This window comes from Panthera leo, chromosome D4 (genome assembly GCF_018350215.1).
Source record: "Panthera leo isolate Ple1 chromosome D4, P.leo_Ple1_pat1.1, whole genome shotgun sequence".
In the NCBI taxonomy this organism is placed as follows: domain Eukaryota; kingdom Metazoa; phylum Chordata; class Mammalia; order Carnivora; family Felidae; genus Panthera; species Panthera leo.
Window position 1 is genome coordinate 42137894 of NC_056691.1, and position 21413 is coordinate 42159306.

Below are 21413 nucleotides of genomic sequence, written 5' to 3' on the forward strand. Positions count from 1 at the left end.
GGTACTAGATATTCTAATTTTTTGATGAGATTTTACAATTTTGTAAAACACTTCCTTTTGGCATTTACTTTCTTTTCATTTAGATGGCAAGTAAATAAGACGTTGAATCGTTTTTCAATAGGCATACTCTTTTTCTTTGCTAGATACACTTTTCAAATATGGTATACCTAAGGGAATTGTAATAAAGAGGATATTTGGTTGTGAAAAAAATCAGGATCACTGATGCAATATAACATTTATCAGGTGAAGAAACATGGTCCAGAGACAGTAAGTAACTGAAAGGGCCATATAGTCAGAACTCTAGTCCCAGGCCAGTGCTTGCTTAAGGCTGTTCATTCTACTGCAGTAGTAGGTCTCTGTGTGAGTGGTGTTCAAATTCAGTCACCAATGTGGATGTCCCATCAGGTTAATTAAAGAAGTCCTACTTATTTATTCGTCTTAGTAAGTTTGAGGTCATGTACAGAATTAACAGAAATCACAGACTGTAAAACATGTTTAGACTAATTTTTTTCTTAGAGGACCAGTAAATGTTCAAATTAAACTTCTAGCTTTAAGTGCAATATGTGCTAGAACAGTATTTGATCTTGAACTTAAAATAGGTACATTTAACAACTCTTCTTCTTGCGTTTCATATTCCCCACTTTTTCCCAAAAGCAGTGATCCCGAAGCGCAGACCTCTCAAAATTTAGGAACAATTATTGTAGAAACATCCCAGAAAATAAGTGCTATAGAAGATGGAAGAGACCAGAAACAAAGTGACCAAACAGAAGGTAGCCAAACGCAAGGAAAAGATATGGTACGAATATATTCAAACACAGATGGCAAGACCCCAAAGGTATATGACACAGTGTTCCTTGATTATAAGCTATGTTTTTAATTTTATCTTATGTTTCATAACTTATTTTTGTTGCTAATAATTTAATTTGCATCCTTAAAAAATTTTTTTTCTGTGAAGTATATGGTGAAAATACTCAACTTTTTAATAATTTCTTAAGAAGACTAGTTAGGAATCACAAGACTCAAGGAACAATATGATTGGTGAGTTTTATGAGTTTTAATTCTGCCTCATATATCCCAGCCTGCGTGCTGAATAAACCTGCCACCTGGAAACACTTTCATCAAATGATGAAAGGCCCCAATAAAACCCTGTTCTCTCTTGTTAAAGGACCAAGAAAGGGGCAGCCAAGCAAGATAGAAAATTTTTACACAGTAATCACCCTACTCTACCCAAATACCACAGAAAAAATTGCAAACCTACCTCTACTCACATTGATAAAGACCTAGTGGGGAACCTAGGCTTTTACTCTCACCTGGCTCTAAGGAGTCACCCCCAACTTCTCCTCCACCCATCAGGTGGTGTTAGAGAAGACAAAATGAGGAGCCAATGGTAATGACTCCCTGCCATCTTGTCATCAGAGGCCATATAAGGAGCTAGACATCTGAGTTCATCCATCAGTGAAAAGATGACCCTCTCCCTTCCTTGCAGGGTGATTTCAAAGGCCAAGGGCAGAGATGGGGACTGTCACACCTCCTGTATCTATAAAGCCTCTCACTCCCCACTCCCCACTTTGTCATTGGACTCTAAGTGAGGAGCAGAAACAAGTCCATGCTCCGTCTCCCAGGCAGGATGGCATCAACCTTTGGGGAATTTGAACTTTCACCTCCACCAAGCAGTAATGAGGTGCTCCTCCCAACCTCTTTGGTGGGGACTTCCCATTCCCAGTTGGCAGTAATGAGGTGGTGCTCCCTTGCTCCACCAATGTGCTATAAGAGGAGGCCTGCTAGAAGAAATAAATAAGATCCAGAGTCTTAAAATAAAATAGGCAAAATGTCCAGGATACAATGGAAAATTACTCATTATAGCAAGAAATCAGAAAAACCTCAACTTGAATGAAAAGACAATCAACAGAAGCCAATAACAGGATGACACAGATGTTGGAACTACATGACAAGCATTTTAAAGAAGACATAAAAATGCTTCAACAAACTGTCACAAACAGACTTGAAACAAATGAAAAAATAGAACATCTCAAGAATGCAATGGAAAGTCTCAGCAAAGAAATAGAAGATATAAAAAAAGAACCAAATGAAATTTTAATAAGAAATAAGTATTTTGTGAAGATTGTGACATCAATTCCTACCACTCAGTGTCAAGACTGATTACAACAAACGCCCACCATGAGAGGAAGAAAGGTTTATTTTTTACATAATGGAATACAGAATCTAGAATGAATTCACAAGTATAAACAACTGATTTTTGACAGAGAGGCAAAAGCAATTCAATAGAGGAAGGATGGTCTTTTCAATAAATAATGCTGGAGTAATTAATTGGATATCCCTAGACAAGAAAATGAACCTATATCTGAACCTCACACCTTGTGCAAAAATTAGCTTGCAATGGATCACAGATATAAGTGTATAACATTAAATCATAAAAATTTTAGAGGGAAACATAAGGAAAAATCTTCAGAACTTTGGGCTTGCTGAATAATTTTTAGAGATGATATCAAAAGCATGATCCCTAAAAGAAATTATCAATAAGTTAGACATCATTAAAATTAAGAAATTTTGCTCCATGAAAGGACCTCTTTAGAGGATATAAAGACATGCTATAGACTGGAAGGAAGTATTACAAACCATATATGTGACAAATGACTCATACTTCTTATATATAAAGATTTTGTTGGGAAACAACAGAATGCTGGCAAGGATGCAGAGAAACTAGATCTCACATATAATAATATAAAGTGGTACCCCACTCTGAGAAACAACTGGCAGTTTCTTTAAAAGAAAAAAAAAGAAAAGAACAAATCATACACATCATACAACCCCAACTATTTCTCTCTTGGACACTTATCCCAGAGAAATGAAAATCTGCGTTTACCCCCAAAATCCTATATATGAATGGTCATAACAACTTTATTTCTAATACCTGAAAAACTAACAACAACCAAAATTTTCTTCCATAGTTGAATGGTAAATTGTGATACATCCATTCCATGTAATACTACTCAGCAAAAAAAAAAAAAAAAAAAGATGCAAATTATTGATACATACTATATCCTAGGTTTGCTTCTTCAAATTTCTCATCTTGAGTTCCTTGAGTTTCCTTTAACATTTTTCCATATTAAAAAGACACTTTAAGTGTGCTGATTTCAAAGTTTAAAATTTTTAAAATTTTTTCTGAAATTTTAGTAAGTAATAATACTAGAAATGGTTCTTTTTAATTTAGATCCAGTTAACTTGATATCAGGTCTGGTGACGAATACTGGTAATTTGGTAGTTCTGTCTGGGACATTTTTATAGTGTCATGACTGGCTCTTAAGGCCTAATATACCAATGAAACATTTAAAAAAATATATATCTGATATACTGGTTCTAAAAAAGTTCAAATGAGGCCTTTCAAAAACAAACATTTTGAGAATGAAACAAGTTCAAAGGAAAAGTAATTGGTTTAAAGGAAAACCCTATCTTAGATAAAATATTTGGCTCATTGCCAAAGTAACACTGGATAAAATTTATTTTTTTCTACCATTTTTATTATAATTATTTTTTCTGGAATTGGGATCTCTGAAAAAAAAAATCCTTTTTTAAAAGAATTTTCTAGATTGGTAATGTACCTGTTTCCCAGCCAATAAATTCTTAGATATGACCACATATTTTAGTAGTATGATTTATAATACTTTAGAAACATGTTCCTATTTAAATTTTTGCTTTGGAGAAGCGTTTTTAAATTTTTTTAATCTGCTGGCATCTCTAATTACAAATCTGAAATTCCTGGGGCAATGATAAGAAAAAAAATTTTTTTAATTTGTGTTTCAAAATATCAAAACACTATCTTATGTTTCTGGTATAGTAAAGGTAAAAAGCAGACTCAATATAATATGAATAGTGTAATTCCATTTCATTCTCCAGAATAACCTAGATGAAAATATCCTAAAATTTTGACCATGGTTATTTCCAGGCAATAGGCTTTCTGGTCACTTATTTTCTTTTCCTGCATTTATGGATATTTTTTTCCCCAGAGAACATATCATTTTGGATAATGGTATATAGAGCTTTACATATACACATACAATGAAAAATACTAAAAATATATAAAGCATTAGATGGTTTCTAGGAGTCCTAATATTCAATAAATCCTTGTGTAAATGGGCTATAAAACTCTATCCATATCCCAGAATGGAATGCTGACTGTGACAAGTAAATTAATTTTTTTCTTTTACCTTTGACTCCCTTTCCTCATTTCTCTTACCCTCTCCCCTGCCTCCAATCCTTTTTAAAATTGGTGAAATATTTTGGAACAAAAGTCATGTCTTCATTTTAGAATGTCCTGAGGAAAACATACAATTTAAAGGAAAGTTACTTTATTACCATCAGCATTTGTCAGCTTTATTTGTCAGAAGGGATTAATCAGTCTCCATGCAACAGATAACAGTATTTGACAAAAAGACCTAGGTTCCCAGAGAATAAGATATTAAATTATTCTTATTTTATTTTTGTTGTTTTTACTGTATTTACTCCTGGATTTTAAAACTGTCCACAGGTTAAATTCCTACTAATTCAGGGTTGATTGTATTTGTATCTTCTGCCTGCTAGTTGATAAGTCAACTTTAATGCACATTTATGTTCATTTATAAGTTCTTGGTATCAATTATAGAATTTGTTTAGATTTTTTTGAGTTTGCATAAATAAATATATATATATTTTAATAAATATATTTTTAGGTAAAGAAATATTATTTACTATGTTCATTCACTTGAAGTTGTTATTGAGTAATAATGTAATTTTTATTAAAACTTTCAAATTTAGGATTATTTTCATTCCAAGAATGCCAGAAAGCCAACTTTTCAAAAGAAGAATGGTAATATACAAAAGAGTTCTCATACAACAGTTCCTACCAGAGGTAAGAATGTATATGAAATTAACAATGTCTTTTTAATTTAATGTATTTTTAAAAATATTATGAACATTCTTTTTGTATAGTTAACAGAGAAAAGTGGAAAAATATAACTTCCCAGAAGTCAAGTAGCAATATTATTTTATTACGAGAACGTATTGTATCTTTACAACAACAAAACAGCATACTTCATAATGCCAAAAAAACAGCGGAATTGTCTGTAAAAGAATATAAAGAAATAAATGAAAAACTCCTTCAGCAGCAACAAGTATCTGATCAACGATATCAGACAAGCAGACAGACAATAAAGGTAAAGGAACCTTAAAAATCAATTATAATAGACTATATTATCAAGGTGGATATTTTGTTTTACATGTGTTGTTCCTGTTCATTGTTGTGTTATAACATTTTAAGGACAGGCTTCATTAATGCATTTATCTCACTTAATTTGCCCATGTCTAAAACTTAGAATTTATCATTATAAATCAAATTATTAAATAGTAATTGCCTCAGTTCCTCTTTACAAATACTAGCATAAAATGTGAAGAATTTAACATAAATATCTATTTTAATGTGTTCTTATAATTTACCTATGCTTTTTGAATTGAGTTTTCTGCAATAATTTGTAGACACATTATAACTTACTGCTGGTTATCATAATTTAATCTTAAAGCACATGGAAAGGAAAAGATTGTTCCTGAAGTCTCCGTTCTTAAAGGTATTTGCTTGTATAAAAAATGTTTTGTTGAAAATTTGTCAGAATTCATCAATGTAGAAAGTAATTTTTATTTTTATTTATTTATTTTTAACGTTTATTTATTTTTGAGACAGAGAGAGACAGAGCATGAACGGGGGAGGGTCAGAGAGAGGGAGACACAGAATCTGAAACAGGCTCCAGGCTCTGAGCTGTCAGCACAGAGCCCTACGTGGGGCTCGAACTCACGGACCGTGAGATCATGACCTGAGCCAAAGTCGGCTGCTTAACCGACTGAGCCACCCAGGCGCCTCTAGAAAGTAATTTTTAAATCACTGTCATACATAATTTTAAGTTATGCTTAAATTTTCTACTTCTAATATCTAGTGCTTTGATTCAAGCAATACTTAGTAAATGTTTTAATTATAAAGGATTACTATTATAGTAGTTATACTAATAAGAACTGTCTCTGGCTTCATTCCCAAAGTAGCCTAATAAACCAGATCTGACCCATGTTCCAAACTTACATGGAGAGTTACTTTCTACCATCTGGATTTTAAAAATTTATTAGGACTTATTTTCTGGCCTAACAAATAGTAGATATGGCAGAATATTCCATGTGCACTTGAAAACAATGTGTATTCTGCTGTTGTTGGATTGAGTGTTCTCTATATATCTATTGAGTCTAGTTGGTTAATAATGATGTTCAACTCTTCGATATTCTTGCTGATTTTCTGTCTAGGTCTGTCAGTTATGGAGAGTGAAGTATTTAAGTCACCCACTATTAATTTTTTTTGTAATAACTTTAATGACATATAATTCACATACCATAAAATTCTCTTATTTAATTCAGTGGTTGTTACAATATAGACAAAATTGTGCAACTATTACCAAAATCAATTTTAGAACATTTTCCTAACTTCATAAAGGTACCCTGTACCTTTTATCTATCATCCTTCTCCCATCTCTGCTAGCTCTCTGCAACTACTAACCTACACTCTGTCTATATAGTTGTATGGGCAGAAAAAATTTTCCTTCTTCCCTTCTAGGTTCTTTGGCTTGTCTAAAAATTAAATTGTCATAAAACAGATTAATAGAAGAAAAAAAATTAACTTCATGTATATGCAAGCCCCATAAAAAAATGAGACCCAAAAGGCAGCTAGATAATTGAAGTTTATATAACATCCTGAGCTAAGGAAAGGGGTGGAGGTGTGGGATACAAAGGGAGGGAGGACTTTCACAGGAAATCTAGAGGAGATGTTTGGAAAACAAAGGTTGTTCTGTTATGTAAATAAATTTCTTAGGTAAAAAAGTATTTCTGATAATATTTCTCTTCCTGGTAAGACTTGCTTTCCAGTGTAAATTTAGGCAATTGAAAGGAATGGATAAAGAGTTTTTCTTGAATCTGCTGGGTTTTGGTTGCCTTTAGCTCAAAACAATCCTTATGCCAAAGAGACATAACTTGGGGTGGCAGAATCTGCTTCCCTTCAAGATTTGCCTATCCAGACATTTCATACAGATGGAATCTTAGAATATGTGGCTTTTGGTGTCTGGCATCTTTCGCTTCTCATAATGTTTTAAACATTCATCCACGTTGTAACATGTATCACTATTAGCATAAAGGTTTTGATGATTATTCCTCCATAAAAGAAATTTAAAAACAAGCAAACATTATTGGGAATCAGCATCTTCATAGCACTTTGTGCAGAACCTAATCTTCTAAGTAAGGATCCATGTAATAATTCTAAGACACTTGATGGATCAAGGGAGCCACAAATTTTCTGATGAAGTTTTGGGGTGATGGTGGGGTGGTCTGGAGCCAGCAAGCAAGCAAGAATTCTTGAAGACATCTTTGATGCAAAAAGGTGATTTTACTAAAGCATGGGGACAGGACCCATGGGCAGGAAGAACTGCATGGGGTTGTGACAGTAACTCATTATATACCCTCAGGTTGGGAGGGGGTCAAGGATAGGGTAAGTCTCTAAGGAATTTTGGGAGCAAGGTTTCCAGGACCTTCAGGGGCTAGCTGTTGCTAGGAAAATGCCATTTATTACCATTTAATAAAACCTCAGTCATGAGACCCTTTAGATGCATATCTGGGGGCCATATGCTTGGAGTATGATTGCCAGCATATATCTTGGGGGAGTTGAGATAATGGAAGTTGACTTACAAGGTCCTTGAGGTTGGGATAATGTTAAGCTAAGGTTCTCTTTTGTCCCTGGCAAACTGTCATCATCGAGGCAGCTGAGCTCCTGGAGGACGGTCACTCTGCCCCGTTCAAGGCCTTGTCAATGGGCTGTAGGCAGTAAGGGAATTTAATTTTTAATTTGCCTTAGTTTCCCATATCACCATGGCAAGTACTTAAACCCCTTTCCTTTGTTCTTGGGCAGCCAGGAGTGTCCAAGGAATATCACTCAGATCCCACCTGGGGTGGCGGGGTGGGGAGGAGGTGCTAGCTTGTGCTTTACCCCTCAGCCTGCCTCATGCTCCCTCATCATTTTCTAAGCCATATGTTCCTTGGAGATCAAATAAAAGCATATTACATGAAAACTACAAAGCATTTTTTGAGACTTTCTATGTACATTGAGGAACGCTTATAATGCCTCTAGGAAATTCTGGAAATTAACCAAAGACTTGCAACAGTCTAGGGAGTGTTCTTCAAGAAAAACAGCTGAACCTAAATAAGAACAGGACACTGTGTGGCATTTTAATTTGCTTTGGTCCCATTCCCTGCTATCCTAGCTCAGCAGTATCCTGGGAATAAAGATGGTTCATGTCCCCCATGCAGCCTGGCAACTACCAGAAGAAATGGAATGGAACTAGAGCCCCTGCAAAGCCTGATTCCCAAATAGTTGTCATCATTTGACCTGTCTGATGCTTTCCTGGAAGACCCCAGTTGAAAAGCTGACTCTGATCCCAGTCATTGTGAGCAGCCTTCTTAGCAGGTTTGGTGGGTATGGGATTGTCAAAACAATTACAGGCAAGTGTTTTAACTTCAAGCTGCCTGAGGTGATAGATTCCAGTTAAGGTCAAACAGTATATTAACCAAATAGCTTAAAAGGAAAACTGGGAAATGAGATGTCCATAAAAGTTTCAAAAGGCTATGACATCTTCCTGGGAATCTGGAGGACACATACATTCATAGAGCTTTGTGAATACTCAGGTAAGAAATGAGAAAGCCTAAGTACTTGCCTCTGTCTTACATAAGGCTTTGTACAAGAAGATAGTAAATATTAAGGCAGTATTGTTCATAGCAGCATTACTAATAATAAGCAAAAGGTAGAAATAACCTAAATGTCCATTAGTTGTTGAAAGTATAAATTGTGGTATATACATACAATGGAATATTATTAAACCATAAAAAATAATGAGTATTGATATGTGTTACAACATGGGTGCAACTTAAAAACATATTTAGTGAAAGAAGCAAGTTAGAAAAGACCACATATTTTGTGATTCCATATATATGAAATACCCAGAATAGGTAAATCTATAGAGACAGAAAGTAGATTCATGTTTGCTTTGGGCTGGGGGTAAAGAAGAATATGGTAGCAATTGCTGAAGTATGTGGGTTTCTTCTTAAAGTGATGAAAATGTTCTAAAATCGACTATGATAGTGGTTGAACGTATCTGTGAATATATACTGGAAAACCATTGAATTTTACACTTTAAATGGGTGAATAATGTGGTATGTGAATTATATATCAGTAAAACTCTTTTTAATGTTAGTTTTAAATGGGAAAATATACCAACAAATAGTAGTATCTGCATGGCTTTTACTGAACAATACATTCATGGTTGACAGAATAATATAATAAAAATCATTCTCCATTCAAATTAATAAAACCTACTACCAACATAACAATTATTTATGTAATAAATAATGGTAAAGTGTAATAGCTACATAACATTTTAATCATTTTTTATGTTTATTTATTTATTTTGAGAGACACAGAGAGCACATGCACAAGCTGGGAGGAGCAGAGAGAGAGAAGGAGAGAGAATCCTAAGCAGTCGCCAAAGCCTGGCAGAGGGCTCAATCTCATGAACCATGAGATCATGACCTGAGTTGAAATCAAGGGTTAGATGCTTAACTGACTGAGCTACCCAGGCACCCCTAACACTTTTAGATGTATAGAACCTACTGTTAGACAAAGCACTTAACTTCAATTATTATTAAATTCAACAAAGTAAAATATAGTTAAAGTTAATTTTCCTAAAATTAACTTCTAATTAAAACTTGTGTTTTCTTTTTTCTAACATATTCCATTGTGTATTGCAAAAGTAAGCATCAAGGAATAGACTGTTAAAGCTAATAATATTGACAGACTATCTTTTCCAGTTTAAATGCTCAGTTCTTTGACCTAAGAGCCTTACTCATAATTCAGCTGAAACATGTGACAAATGAGTCTCAAGTCTTAAGAATAACAAGGTGTAAATGTTAACCTCTTTTGTTCTAGTAACATTACTTAATTGTATCATAACTGTGGAAACTCCTTGATAGCCACATACGTGTCATCATGTGGATTTAAACAGCACTGTTTCATAGAAGCAAACTACCAGAACCATATTATAAAAAAAGATGCAGCTTTACCTGTAAAAACACCTTTTAGAATATCTTTTAAATGTTTTGTAGTAGGTGTTAAATAATTATATATAAGATACCAGCTGGCAGATATCAAATGTAAATGTTTGTGGTATTTTACATACTAGAAAATTTATTTTATGGTAAGCTTTCCCCTGAAATAATATGTGTTTCAAGAAAGTATAATACTCCATGTCATTCATTTAAATATGAATAGATGAATTATTTTATTAATTTCCTTTCTGTATTTGTTTAAATAACAACATGGATTTCAAGAGGCTTATTATCACTGTGGATTGCATTGTGTTCTCCCAAAATTCATGTGTTGAATCCCTAACCCCCAATGTTATGGTATTTGGGGATGGGGCTTTTGTGAGGTAATTACGTTTAGATGAGGTCATGAGGGAAGGGCCCTCATGGTGGGTTTAGTGCCCTTATAGGAAGAGAAAGAGAGCTCTCACTAGAACCTGATCATGCTGACATTCTGATCTCATACTTCCAGCCTCCAGAACTGTAAGATATTAAATGTCTGTTTTTTAAGCTACCCAGTCTATGGGGTTTGGGTTGTTGTTATTATAGCAACCCAAGAATAGTAATGCATATTTTGGTGCTAGCTTTGGGTGCTATTGTAACGAATATCTAAAAATGTGGAAGCAGCTCTGGAACTATGTAATGAGTACATGCTGGAAGCGTTTTGAGGTTCATACTAGAAATATGGACATTAAGGATATTCTGGAGAGGTTTCAAATGAAAATGAGGAACATGCTTTTGGAAACTGGAGGGGAGGCAATCCTTGGTGTCAGAGAACTTGCCTGAACTGTGTTCTAGTGTTTTGTGGAAGGTAGAATTTGAGAACAATGAAATTGTATGTTCTTTTATTAAAACTTTATTTTAGAGGGAGTAGCTTTAGGTCAGAGCAAAATTGAAAAGAAGGTACTGAGATTTCCCATATACTCCATGGCCCCCCACATGCATAGACTCCCTCATTATCACTATCCCCACCAGAAAGGTACATTTATTACAATTGTTGAACCTACTTTGATACATCCTAATTACCCTAAGTATACAGTTTACAGTTCACTCTTGGTATTGTTTGGGTTTGGACAAATGTATAATGATATATCTCTGTTCATATATTCATTTTCACTGCCCTAAAATTCCTCTATGTTTCACCTGTTGATCCTCTGCTGGCCACCCCCACTTTGCCTCAATCCCTGGCAACCACAAGTCTTTTTACTCTCACCATAGCTTTGCCTTTATAGAATGTCATATAGTTGGAATCATACAATATAAAGGGTTTTCAGATTGGCTTCTTTCTTTTAATAATATACACCTAAATATCCTCCCTGTTTTTTCATGACTTGATAGCTCATTTCTATTTAGCATTGAATAATATTCCATTGTCTGGATGTGCCAGTTTATGTATCCACTCAGCTTCTGAAGGACATCTTGATTGCTTCCATGTTTTGGCAATTATGAATAAAGCCACCATAAACATCCCTATAGAGGTTCTTATGTGCATATAAGCTTTCAGTGACTTTGGGCAAATACCAAGAAGCATGGTTGCTGGATCATATGTTAAGAATATGTTTAGTTTTTGTTGTTTTTGTGTTTTTTTTTAAGTTTATTTATTTATTTGGAGAGATAAGGAGAGCACATGCCAGCAGAGGAGGGGCAGAGAGAGAAGGAGAGAGAGAATCCCCAGCTGTCAGCACAGAGCCTGACGTGGGGCTTGAACTCACAAATGATGAGATCATGACCTGAGCCGAAAGCAAGAGTCAAAAGATTAACTGACTGAGCCACCCAGGCCCCCCAAATATGTTTGGTTTTGTAAGAAACTGCCAGACTGTCTTCCAAAGTACTTTACCATATTGATTCCCACCAGCAATGAATGAGACCCCCATTGCTTCACATTCTCACCAGCATTTGTTGACAGTGTTGTGGATTTTGATCATTCTAAAAGTGTGTAGGGGTATTTCATTGTTGTCTTAATTTGCATTTCCCTGATGACATATTATGTGAACCATCTTTTTCTATGCTTATATGCCATCTGTTTGTCTTCTTTGGTAAGGTGTCTGGGTCTCTTGCCCACTTTTTAATTCAGTTGTTTGTTTTCTTACTGCTGAGTTTTAGGAATTCTTTGTATATTTTGGAAAACAGTCCTTTTTCAGATGTGTCTTTTGTAAATATTTCTTCCAGTCTGTAGCAGTATGGGCCTTCTCATTCTCTCGACATTTTCTTTTGTAGAACAGAAGTTTTGAATCCTAATGAAGTCTAGCTTATCAGTTATTTTTTTCATGGATTATGCTTTTGGTGTTGTATCTAAAAAGTGATCTCCACACTCAAGATCACTTAGAGGTTCTCCTATTTTATCTTCTACGAATTTTTTAGCTTTGCATTTTACACCTGTGTCTGTGATCCATTTTGAATTAGTTTTTGTGAGGGTATAAGGTCTGTGTCTAGATTCTTTTTTTTTTTTTTCTCCTATAGATATCCAAGTGTTCTAGCACAATTTGTTGGAAAGCCTGTCTTATTTCCATTGGATTGCTTTTTTATCAAAGATCAATTGACTCTATTTATGTAGATCTACTTCTGGCTATGTGTTCTATTCCACTGGCCTATTTATCTATTCTTTTACCACCACATGGCTTGATTACTGTACCTTTATAGTAAATCTTGAAATCAGGTAGTGTTAAGTCTTCTGACCTTGTTCTTCTCCTTCAATACTGTATTGACCAATCTGGGTCTTTGCTTTTTCATATAAACTTTAGAATTTACTCATCTCTCCTTTTTTTAATTTTTTAAGTAGCCTCCATGCCCAACATGGAGCCCAACTCATGAACCTGAGATCAAGAGTTGGACACTTAAGGGGTGCCTGGGTGGCTCAGTCAGTTGGGCGTCCGACTTCAGCTCAGGTCATGATCTCACGGTCCATGGGTTCGAGCCCTGCATCGGGCTCTGTGGTGACAGCTCAGAGCCTGGACCCTGTTTCGGATTCTGTGTCTCCCTCTTTCTCTGACCCTCCCCTGTTCATGCTCTGTCTCAAAAATAAATAAATGTTAAAAAAATTTTTTTTTTTAAATAAAGAGTTGGACTCTTAATTGACTGAGCCACTCAAGGACCCTCTTCATATAAACTTTTGAGTCAGTTTGTCAATATACATGCTGGGATTTTGATTGGGATTGCAATGAATCCAAAGGAACATCTTGACAATACTGTATCTTCCACTCCATGACTATGGAACATCTCCATTTATTTCTTCCTTGATTTCTTTTATCAAACTATTTTATATTTTCTCGTACAGACATTATACATATTTCGTTAGATATATATCAAGGTATTTACTTTTTAGGTATGCTAATGTAAATGGTGTTTCACTTTTTTAAATGTTTATTTTTTGAGAGAGAGAGAGACTGAGCAGGAACAGGGAAGGACAGGTGTTTCGCTTTTAAATTTCACCTGTTCACTGCTGGTATGTTGGAAAGGGATTGACTTTAATATATTAACCTTTTATCCATCAACTGTGACATATTCACTTATTTGGTTCAAGAGTTTTTTGTTGGTTCTTTTTGATTTTCTGCATCAACAATCATATTGTCTGTGAACAAAGACAGTTTTATTTCTTGCCTCCAATTCTGTATACCATTTACTTCATTTTCTTGTCATACTGACTTAGCTAGGACTTCCAGTATGATGAAAAGCCAGGGTGAGAGGAGACCTCTTGCCTTGTTCCTGATCTTAGTGGGAAAGCTTCAAGTTTCTCACCATTAAGTATGATGTTAGTTATAGGGCTTTTGTAGATATTCTTTATGAGTTGAGGGTGCTCTCCTCTGTTCCTAATTTACTGAGTTTTTTCTATAAATAAATGTTGAATTTGTCAAATGATTTCCTGCAACTAGTGATGTGATCATGTGATTTTTATTTTTTAGCCTGTTGATGTGAAGACCTACATTAATTGATTTTTATGTCTTGACTTGTTATATCAACCCAAAAAGAGGAAATCCTCATATTGTATATGATGCAGTTAAGACTTAAAGAATTGATGTTAACTCCGTTGTCTTTCTACTTTTCTTGATCTTAACTCCATAGTCTTTCTACTTTTCAAAGTTTACTTTTTATACAGTTTTAGATTTAATAGTTTTAAAGTTTAACATTTGTGAATTCTGTGGTATCTAACAGCTAATTTGCTCCTCAAAGACAAAAACCATGTATTATACTTCTTTGACAACTTTCACAGAATCTGCATAATTAAGGTCATAGTACATTCTCAATGAAAGAATGAAGTTTGTTTTATGACTAGTTTTTTGCCAAGATACTGATATGATAATGCATATTCTTATCAAGATTAAAAAATTGTAGGAGTGCCTGGGTGGCTCAGTTGGTTGAGTCCGACTTTGGCTCAGGTCATGATCTCACGGTTCGTGGGTTCGAGCCCCGCATCTGTGCTGACTGCTCAGAGCCTGGAGCCTGCTTCAGATTCTGTGTCTCCTTGTCTCTTCCCCTCCCATGCTCATGCTCTGTCTCTCTCTGTTTCAAAAATAAATAAACATTAAAAAAAATTTTAAAGATTAAAAAATTGTTTTCTACTTCAAGTACCTTCCACTTTTCTTTATATCCTTCTAAATCTAGCATATCACTTAAAGCCTGCTTCATATATCACTTCCTACATGTAACATTTCCCAGAGACATTCTTCTTTCTTAAGGTTAGCATAAAATACAAGAATAATTCTGTTTTTAATTTATTATGTTGAAGTAGTAATATGATGTATAAGTGAAAGTGTCCCACAGACTTTTGTGATTAGGAACTAGAGAATCAGTTTTGAGAATTGGAAGAATAGATAAATAGGTCAAGACTGAATATTCATTTACACTAAGAAAGTGAAGGCATTGGTGACATTAAATGAAAGAACTATAAAGTTTACAAATCAATTAATAGATTATATAGTATCATGAAAGTGTTGGAAGTTATGGTTTTGATAGGAGAGTTAGTCTTATGGTGCTTTCAAGAAGAATGAGGCCTACTGTCTTCTGTTTGTCAAAAATCCTATCAGGCCCACTTCATTTATTTGTGCTACCTTTCTGGTAACTATAAGCATTTAATTTTCTGAACCCTGATTTGCACAATGGCCCTACGTGTTTTCTAAAGGAAAAGGATACTCCTTTTTGTCCCTCTAAAATGGTATTTCTGTATATTAATAGCAGTATTAACTAATCCCCAGTGTCTTGTATTGAGGAGGCATGATACTATTTCCAAAAGTTAGAAAAGAGATACTTTATAAAATGTGGACCAGAGAACCAGACTTTCACTCTAGACCATTGTTGCCTAATAGCCTTTAATCTGCCTTTACCATAACTCCTCAACTACAGTGTCCCAAGTAATCTCAGAGCTCAAGTATAATATGTCAACATACATGACATAAATACACACTGATGTTTATTTTGTGATTAAACACCATTATCTCCTCTGATGTCTTGATGAATTCTTGATTCCCCTGCCATCTGAGTCAGATACAGGTAAATTTTACAACAGCAGATTTTGTTCTCAGAAACTTTTTTTGGCAGCTGTGATCTTAAAGCAGGTTCATTTTTAGGATTTGAATTTTCAAGTTTGCTTCAGCTCTTGTCCAATTTCATTAACCAATTAATCTTAAATTAGTTTAATCAAAACCCAAATAAAAGACTTCTCCAAGTGTCAAAATCTGGAATTAAAAACAACAGCATAACCCTTTCAACAAATATCTTGGGTTTTTAGGTTAATCTAGCATATAAACTTTGAGAATACTAACTACTAAATCTGAAGAGTCTTTAAGTAAACCCTGTAATTCTAAAAGGACCATATTTTGTGGATCTCCATAAAACATTTTAATCTGGGTATACGTATATGATTACTATTGTCTCCTAAATTTACAGTTATCTTTGGTTTGTATTTATTTATATAACTCTTATTTAAAAGACTGAAGGTATTAAATTGTACTGGACTTTTTTTTTCTATCAGGAATTGTAGAATTTTAAATAGCCTCATTTTCATTTTTGTGGTCTGTATTCACACCTCTAGTAATAATGAAGTAGAAAACTACTCTCTCATTGTATTTCATTGCTAATCTCCAGAGTTTTCTTTTATCTTATCCCAATAGCTTGTGTAGTACACATTCCTTGTAGGGTATTCAGTTTATATATGTCAGATTCTCTAGGGCCATGGCTTTTGCCAGATGAAGCACTTTTGATTTTGAAGCTGATGAAACACAGTGCTATTATTGATCTGTGCATGACATAGCCTGTCTCTCTCCTAGCAGAGTGTAGCAACATTTATCCAGGAATTTGTGAAATGTCACTCGGATCATGTTCGCAAGGTAAACTGTGCAAAAACCAGGATCTGAGCTGAGAATCCATGTGGAATTGGACGTGACTGTCTTATTCCTATGTCTTATCTTTTAGATGAACCAAGTGATATTTGTTAACAGAATGTCTGTGTCTTATATTAGACTTTGTAAGGAACTATTATTATCATCACTCAGAACACTATGTACTGGAAAATCATACTTTTTATACTCTGTTTTTAGATTCACTTGTGATCTTACCCAGAAAATAGTAAAATAAGAAAATATGATTTGAAAACATCAGTTAGAAATTTATTTTCTGTTTATAATAAACCAGTGTTATAATATATTACACAGTATTATATTCCTAGTAGTGTTTTTATTCTTTGCATCAATGAAATGTCAGGTAAGTGTCTTATTATAATATCAACGTGCCTAGAAGTGACAAACTATAACATTTTTCTCACTATGGAATTGTTGTGATATTTATTAAGGCATATATTTTAGAGTTAGGTTTTAAATGCCTAGAATTTTGGTTTGCAGATGGATAGATGTATTTGTTACAATTCCTTTTAGTTTAATGTACCTAACATGGGTAAGGCATTCTAATAATAGGATATTCAACAATGAATTAAACAATATCTTTGGCCCCTATGTAAGATACTACTAGGAGAGATGGACATGTGTATCACAATACAAGGAAATTATATATATAATATATATATATATTTTATATCTATATAATATATATATAATTCTCTATATTCTATATAGAAAATATACATAGAGAGAGAATATATATATTCTCTCTGTGTGCTGTATGTACTGTGGATGTGTAATAGATGGAGAAAGACAGTCATTCATCACAGTCATTATTTAGTAAGGCTTTTGAAGGAGGTGGCATTTGGGCTTAGACTTATAGTTTGGTTTGATTTTGAAAGCTGTTATAAGTAAAACAAAGCCATTGGATGAAGGAAAGCTTGAAAAGGCATCAAGGTGAGAAAGCAGTTTGTTGTGGCTAGTGAATAATCTGGTATAGCTGTGGTTCTCAACTCTAGCTGCATGTTCTCCTCACCTGGGGAGCTTTAAAAAATACTTATGCCCAGATCCTACCCTAGACCAGTTAAATCTGCATATCTGGTAGTGATCCTTGCACCTTGATAGTTTTTTAAAACTCTCAGATGGTTCTGCTGTACAGTTAGGCCGAAGGCTAAACTTTGAGAAAATAGAGATTAAATAGAAGTAAATGAGAGATTGTTTAAATATCATGGCAAAAGACAACAAATATCTAGACAATACCAATAGAAGTAGAAAGAGCCGGGGAAAAAACACCAAGAGATTTCACAGTGGTATAATACAGAGTTTGATGACCAATCATATATGGCAAGTCAAAAAAAAAAAAAAGTATTCAAGGTACCTGTCAGGATTCCAATTAAAGTAACTAGAAAGTTGATGATAGACTATATTTGTGGCAATATAATATACTAAATATTGTGGGAGGAAAAAACCTCATATGAAAGCATACCCAGAAAGTTGAATAAAATATAACAAATTTATTTATAAATGCACACCATTTAAAAATATAGAACATACAAAAGAAAGAAAGGAAAGAAGAAAGCAAGCAAGCAAGAAGAAATGTGAACCCCTAGAGGCTAAAATCAATGACACCTTACCACTGTCACCAAGTGGCAATTTGTCACTGAAGTGAAGATATCAGGTGAGATACAGGATATGTGAGTGTAAAATGCAAAGGAGAGGCCTGGGCTAGAGGTATGAATTTTGGAGTTATTTAGATCAGATTTTAAAATGTGAGGCTGGATGGGATCACTTAGGAAGTGAAGGTGGATAAAAGAGAGAAGAGGTCCCAGGTCAGAGTACAGGGTCCTCCAAGCTTTAGAGCTTGGACAGATGAATTAGGATGAGAAGAGGTGAGGTCAGTTAAGTAGGAATAAAACAAAGAGGAAAGATTATCTCTTTTTTTTTAATTAAATATAATTTATTGTCAAATTGGTTTCCATACAACACCCAGTGCTCATCCCAACAGGTGCCCTCCTCAATGCCCATCACACCCACTTTCCCCTCTCGCCCACCCCATCAACCCTCAGTTTATTCTCAGCTTTTAAGAGTCTCTTATGGTTTGCCTCCTTCCCTCTCTGTTACTCCCCCCCACCCCGTCTTCTGTTAAGTTTCTCAGGATCCACGTAAGAGTGAAACATATGCTCTCTGTCTTTCTCTGTATGACTTATTTCACTTAGCATAACACTCTCCAGTTCCATCCATATTGCTACCAAAGGCCATATTTCATTCTTTCTCATTGCCAAGTAGTATTCCATTGTGTATATAAACCACATCTTCTTTATCCATTTATCAGTTGATGGAAATTTAGGCTCTAGGAAAAACTATGTAAGAGCCAAGTGATGAAAGTGTTTCAAGGACAAGTGAACAACTCTATGTCAAATGCTGTTGATTAGAATGAGTTCATGAGAGGAACTGAGAAATGGGAAGAGAAGGAGAAGAATTAGAGAACATAGTTAAATGTGCATACATTTTAGAGTTATCTCAAGGAATTTTGCTTTATCTAAAGGGGAACATATATATATATATGAACATTAATAACTTGGGCTCAAAATAATGCAAAAATTACAAATTTTATCACTTTTAAGATAAAGCTGTCATTAAGTGTATATATTATTTGAACAAACAATAAAAAGTCTTGCTCTAAATATTTATCAAAAATGTTCACATAATTAGGCAGAAAATCAGCTCTCCACAAACTTTAAATATTTGGTGTCATATAAAAAATACTGTCTAACATAAGTAAAATTGGAAATCAGTTTAAAAACTTAACTTTGAAAATTCTGATGCAAACTTATAGAGGCATTTCCAAATAATTAATGGGTCAAAGAAGAAAATAAAATAAAAATGAGAAAATACTTCAAATTGAATGACATCAAAACTTGGAGGATGCAGGTAAGATAGTACTCAGATGGAAATGTATATCTTTAAATACAATAAGACTAGAAAAAGGTTAAAAATTAATGAGCTAGCAATGTAACTGGTTATATTCAATTTAAGAATGAGCAATTGGATAATCCCAAAGAAAAAAGTAAGAAGGAAATATTAAGATAAGGACAAAACCTAATATTGTGGAAAGCAAATATGCAATAGATATGATCAAAAAACTAAAAGCTGGATCATAGATACTAATAAATTGACAGGCAATAGCAAGTGCTGATGAGGATGTAGATGAATTAAAACTTTCATACATTGCTGGTGGGAATGAATAATCCTGCAGTATTTTGGAAAACAGTTTGGCAGTTCCTTGAAAGGCAAAATGTAGACTTACAGTATGACCCAGCAATTCCACTTAGGTATATACCCAAGAGAATTAGAAACAGAAGTTCCCATAAAAGCTGTACATGAGTGTTCATAGCAGCATTATTCATAAGAGCCCAAAAGTAGAAACAACCCAAACACCCATATAACATAATCATTCAGGAATTAAAAAAAAAATGAAGTAGTGATACAAGCTACAACATGAATGAGTCTTGAAAACATGCTCAGTGGAGGAAGTCAGTCACTGAAGATCAAATACAGTAATATTTCATTTATATGAAATATCCAGAAAAGGCAAAGTCTATAGAGACAGAAAGTAGATTAGAGATTGTGTAGGCATGGGAGTGGGAAAGGAATGTCTGTAAGTGGGCATGAGATTTCTTTCTGGTATTATTGAAATGTTCTAAAATTAGTCTGTGGTGATAATTGCACAACTCTGTAAATATACTAAAAGTCATTTAGTCAAATACTTTAAAAATGGATGAATTTCATCCATGTAAATCATACCTTAATAAAGCTATCAATAAAAAAAGTAATCCCACATTATGAACGGTTTGTGAGATTGCAATTTGAGTTTTATATGTAAGTTATATTAGGTATACACATTTTCCCAAAGAATAGAAGAAAGAAGCAAATTCCACCTCATTTTATGAAGCTGGTATAACTGTGACACAATAACAAGATAAGATAATATGAGAAAAAAAAATTAAAGTCTCATCTCAGCTATGAACATAGGTGAATATTCCTAAACTATAATCAATGTATAAAAAACTAATATAAATAAATGAGGATAATTCCAGAAATAAAAAGGTTGTTTCATCATTAAAAATTTATTTATTAAAAAAACAAATTAAAAAGAGAAATTGTATTTATATAATTTATTATATAATTATAATATTATATATATTATATATATATAATTATATATTATATAATTATAATTATATATTATATAATATATTATATAATTATATATTTATTATATAATTTATATAATTCATTACTACAACACCAGATTCGCCTTCCCAGAGAGGAAACAAGTGAACATTACTCAGACCAATTACTTTTGTGAGAAATCCAGAAACTAGTCAAGAGGTACCTCATCCCTGGTGAATGTGAAGCTAGCTGTATCAAAGTTGCTTGTGGGACTCTCTCAACTTAGTCCCTCAAAGCACACTGCTTTGTGTGCTAAGTCCCTCAACTTAGTCCCACAAAGCACACTGCTTTGTGATCAGATGGAAACTCTTGGTTTCCAGGTTTTTCCTGAGGAGGAAAGGAGTATACTCGACCTTATATCCAACATTCTGGCTTTTCAGTGTGCTGCCTGTGGGACTGGCTTTGTTCCCACCTGTCTCAGAGCACTGCCATCCTCTAGATGCCCAGAGGCTACTGTGAACCAAGAAGAGCTGGGTGGCCTGCTGCTGTTGTAGAAGGACCCATGGTATACCAGACAAAAGGTGATTACAGCTTGAAGCAGAGGTTGCCCTCAGGGAAAGACAGAAGACTGGAGCAGGTGTCCACACTCAGGGAGAGTGCCTGAGGGATTTGTTTCTGTCTTGCTTGTCTTAGACCTCAGACATG

General features: G+C 34.2%; 1 protein-coding gene across 2 annotated transcripts in view; it reads left to right on the plus strand.

Moving 5' to 3' along the window:
- The window catches only part of CNTLN (centlein), a 313278-nt gene that overhangs the window by 217443 nt on the left and 74422 nt on the right, over nt 1-21413 (plus strand). Inside the window, exons 16-18 of one of the 2 annotated variants that reach the window (XM_042913157.1) lie at nt 655-835; nt 4813-4906; nt 4987-5210. In XM_042913157.1, the coding sequence (XP_042769091.1) occupies nt 655-835; nt 4813-4906; nt 4987-5210 (499 nt within the window). The remainder of the gene's footprint in view (nt 1-654; nt 836-4812; nt 4907-4986; nt 5211-21413) is intronic. The other variant, XM_042913158.1, reaches the window with a different exon arrangement.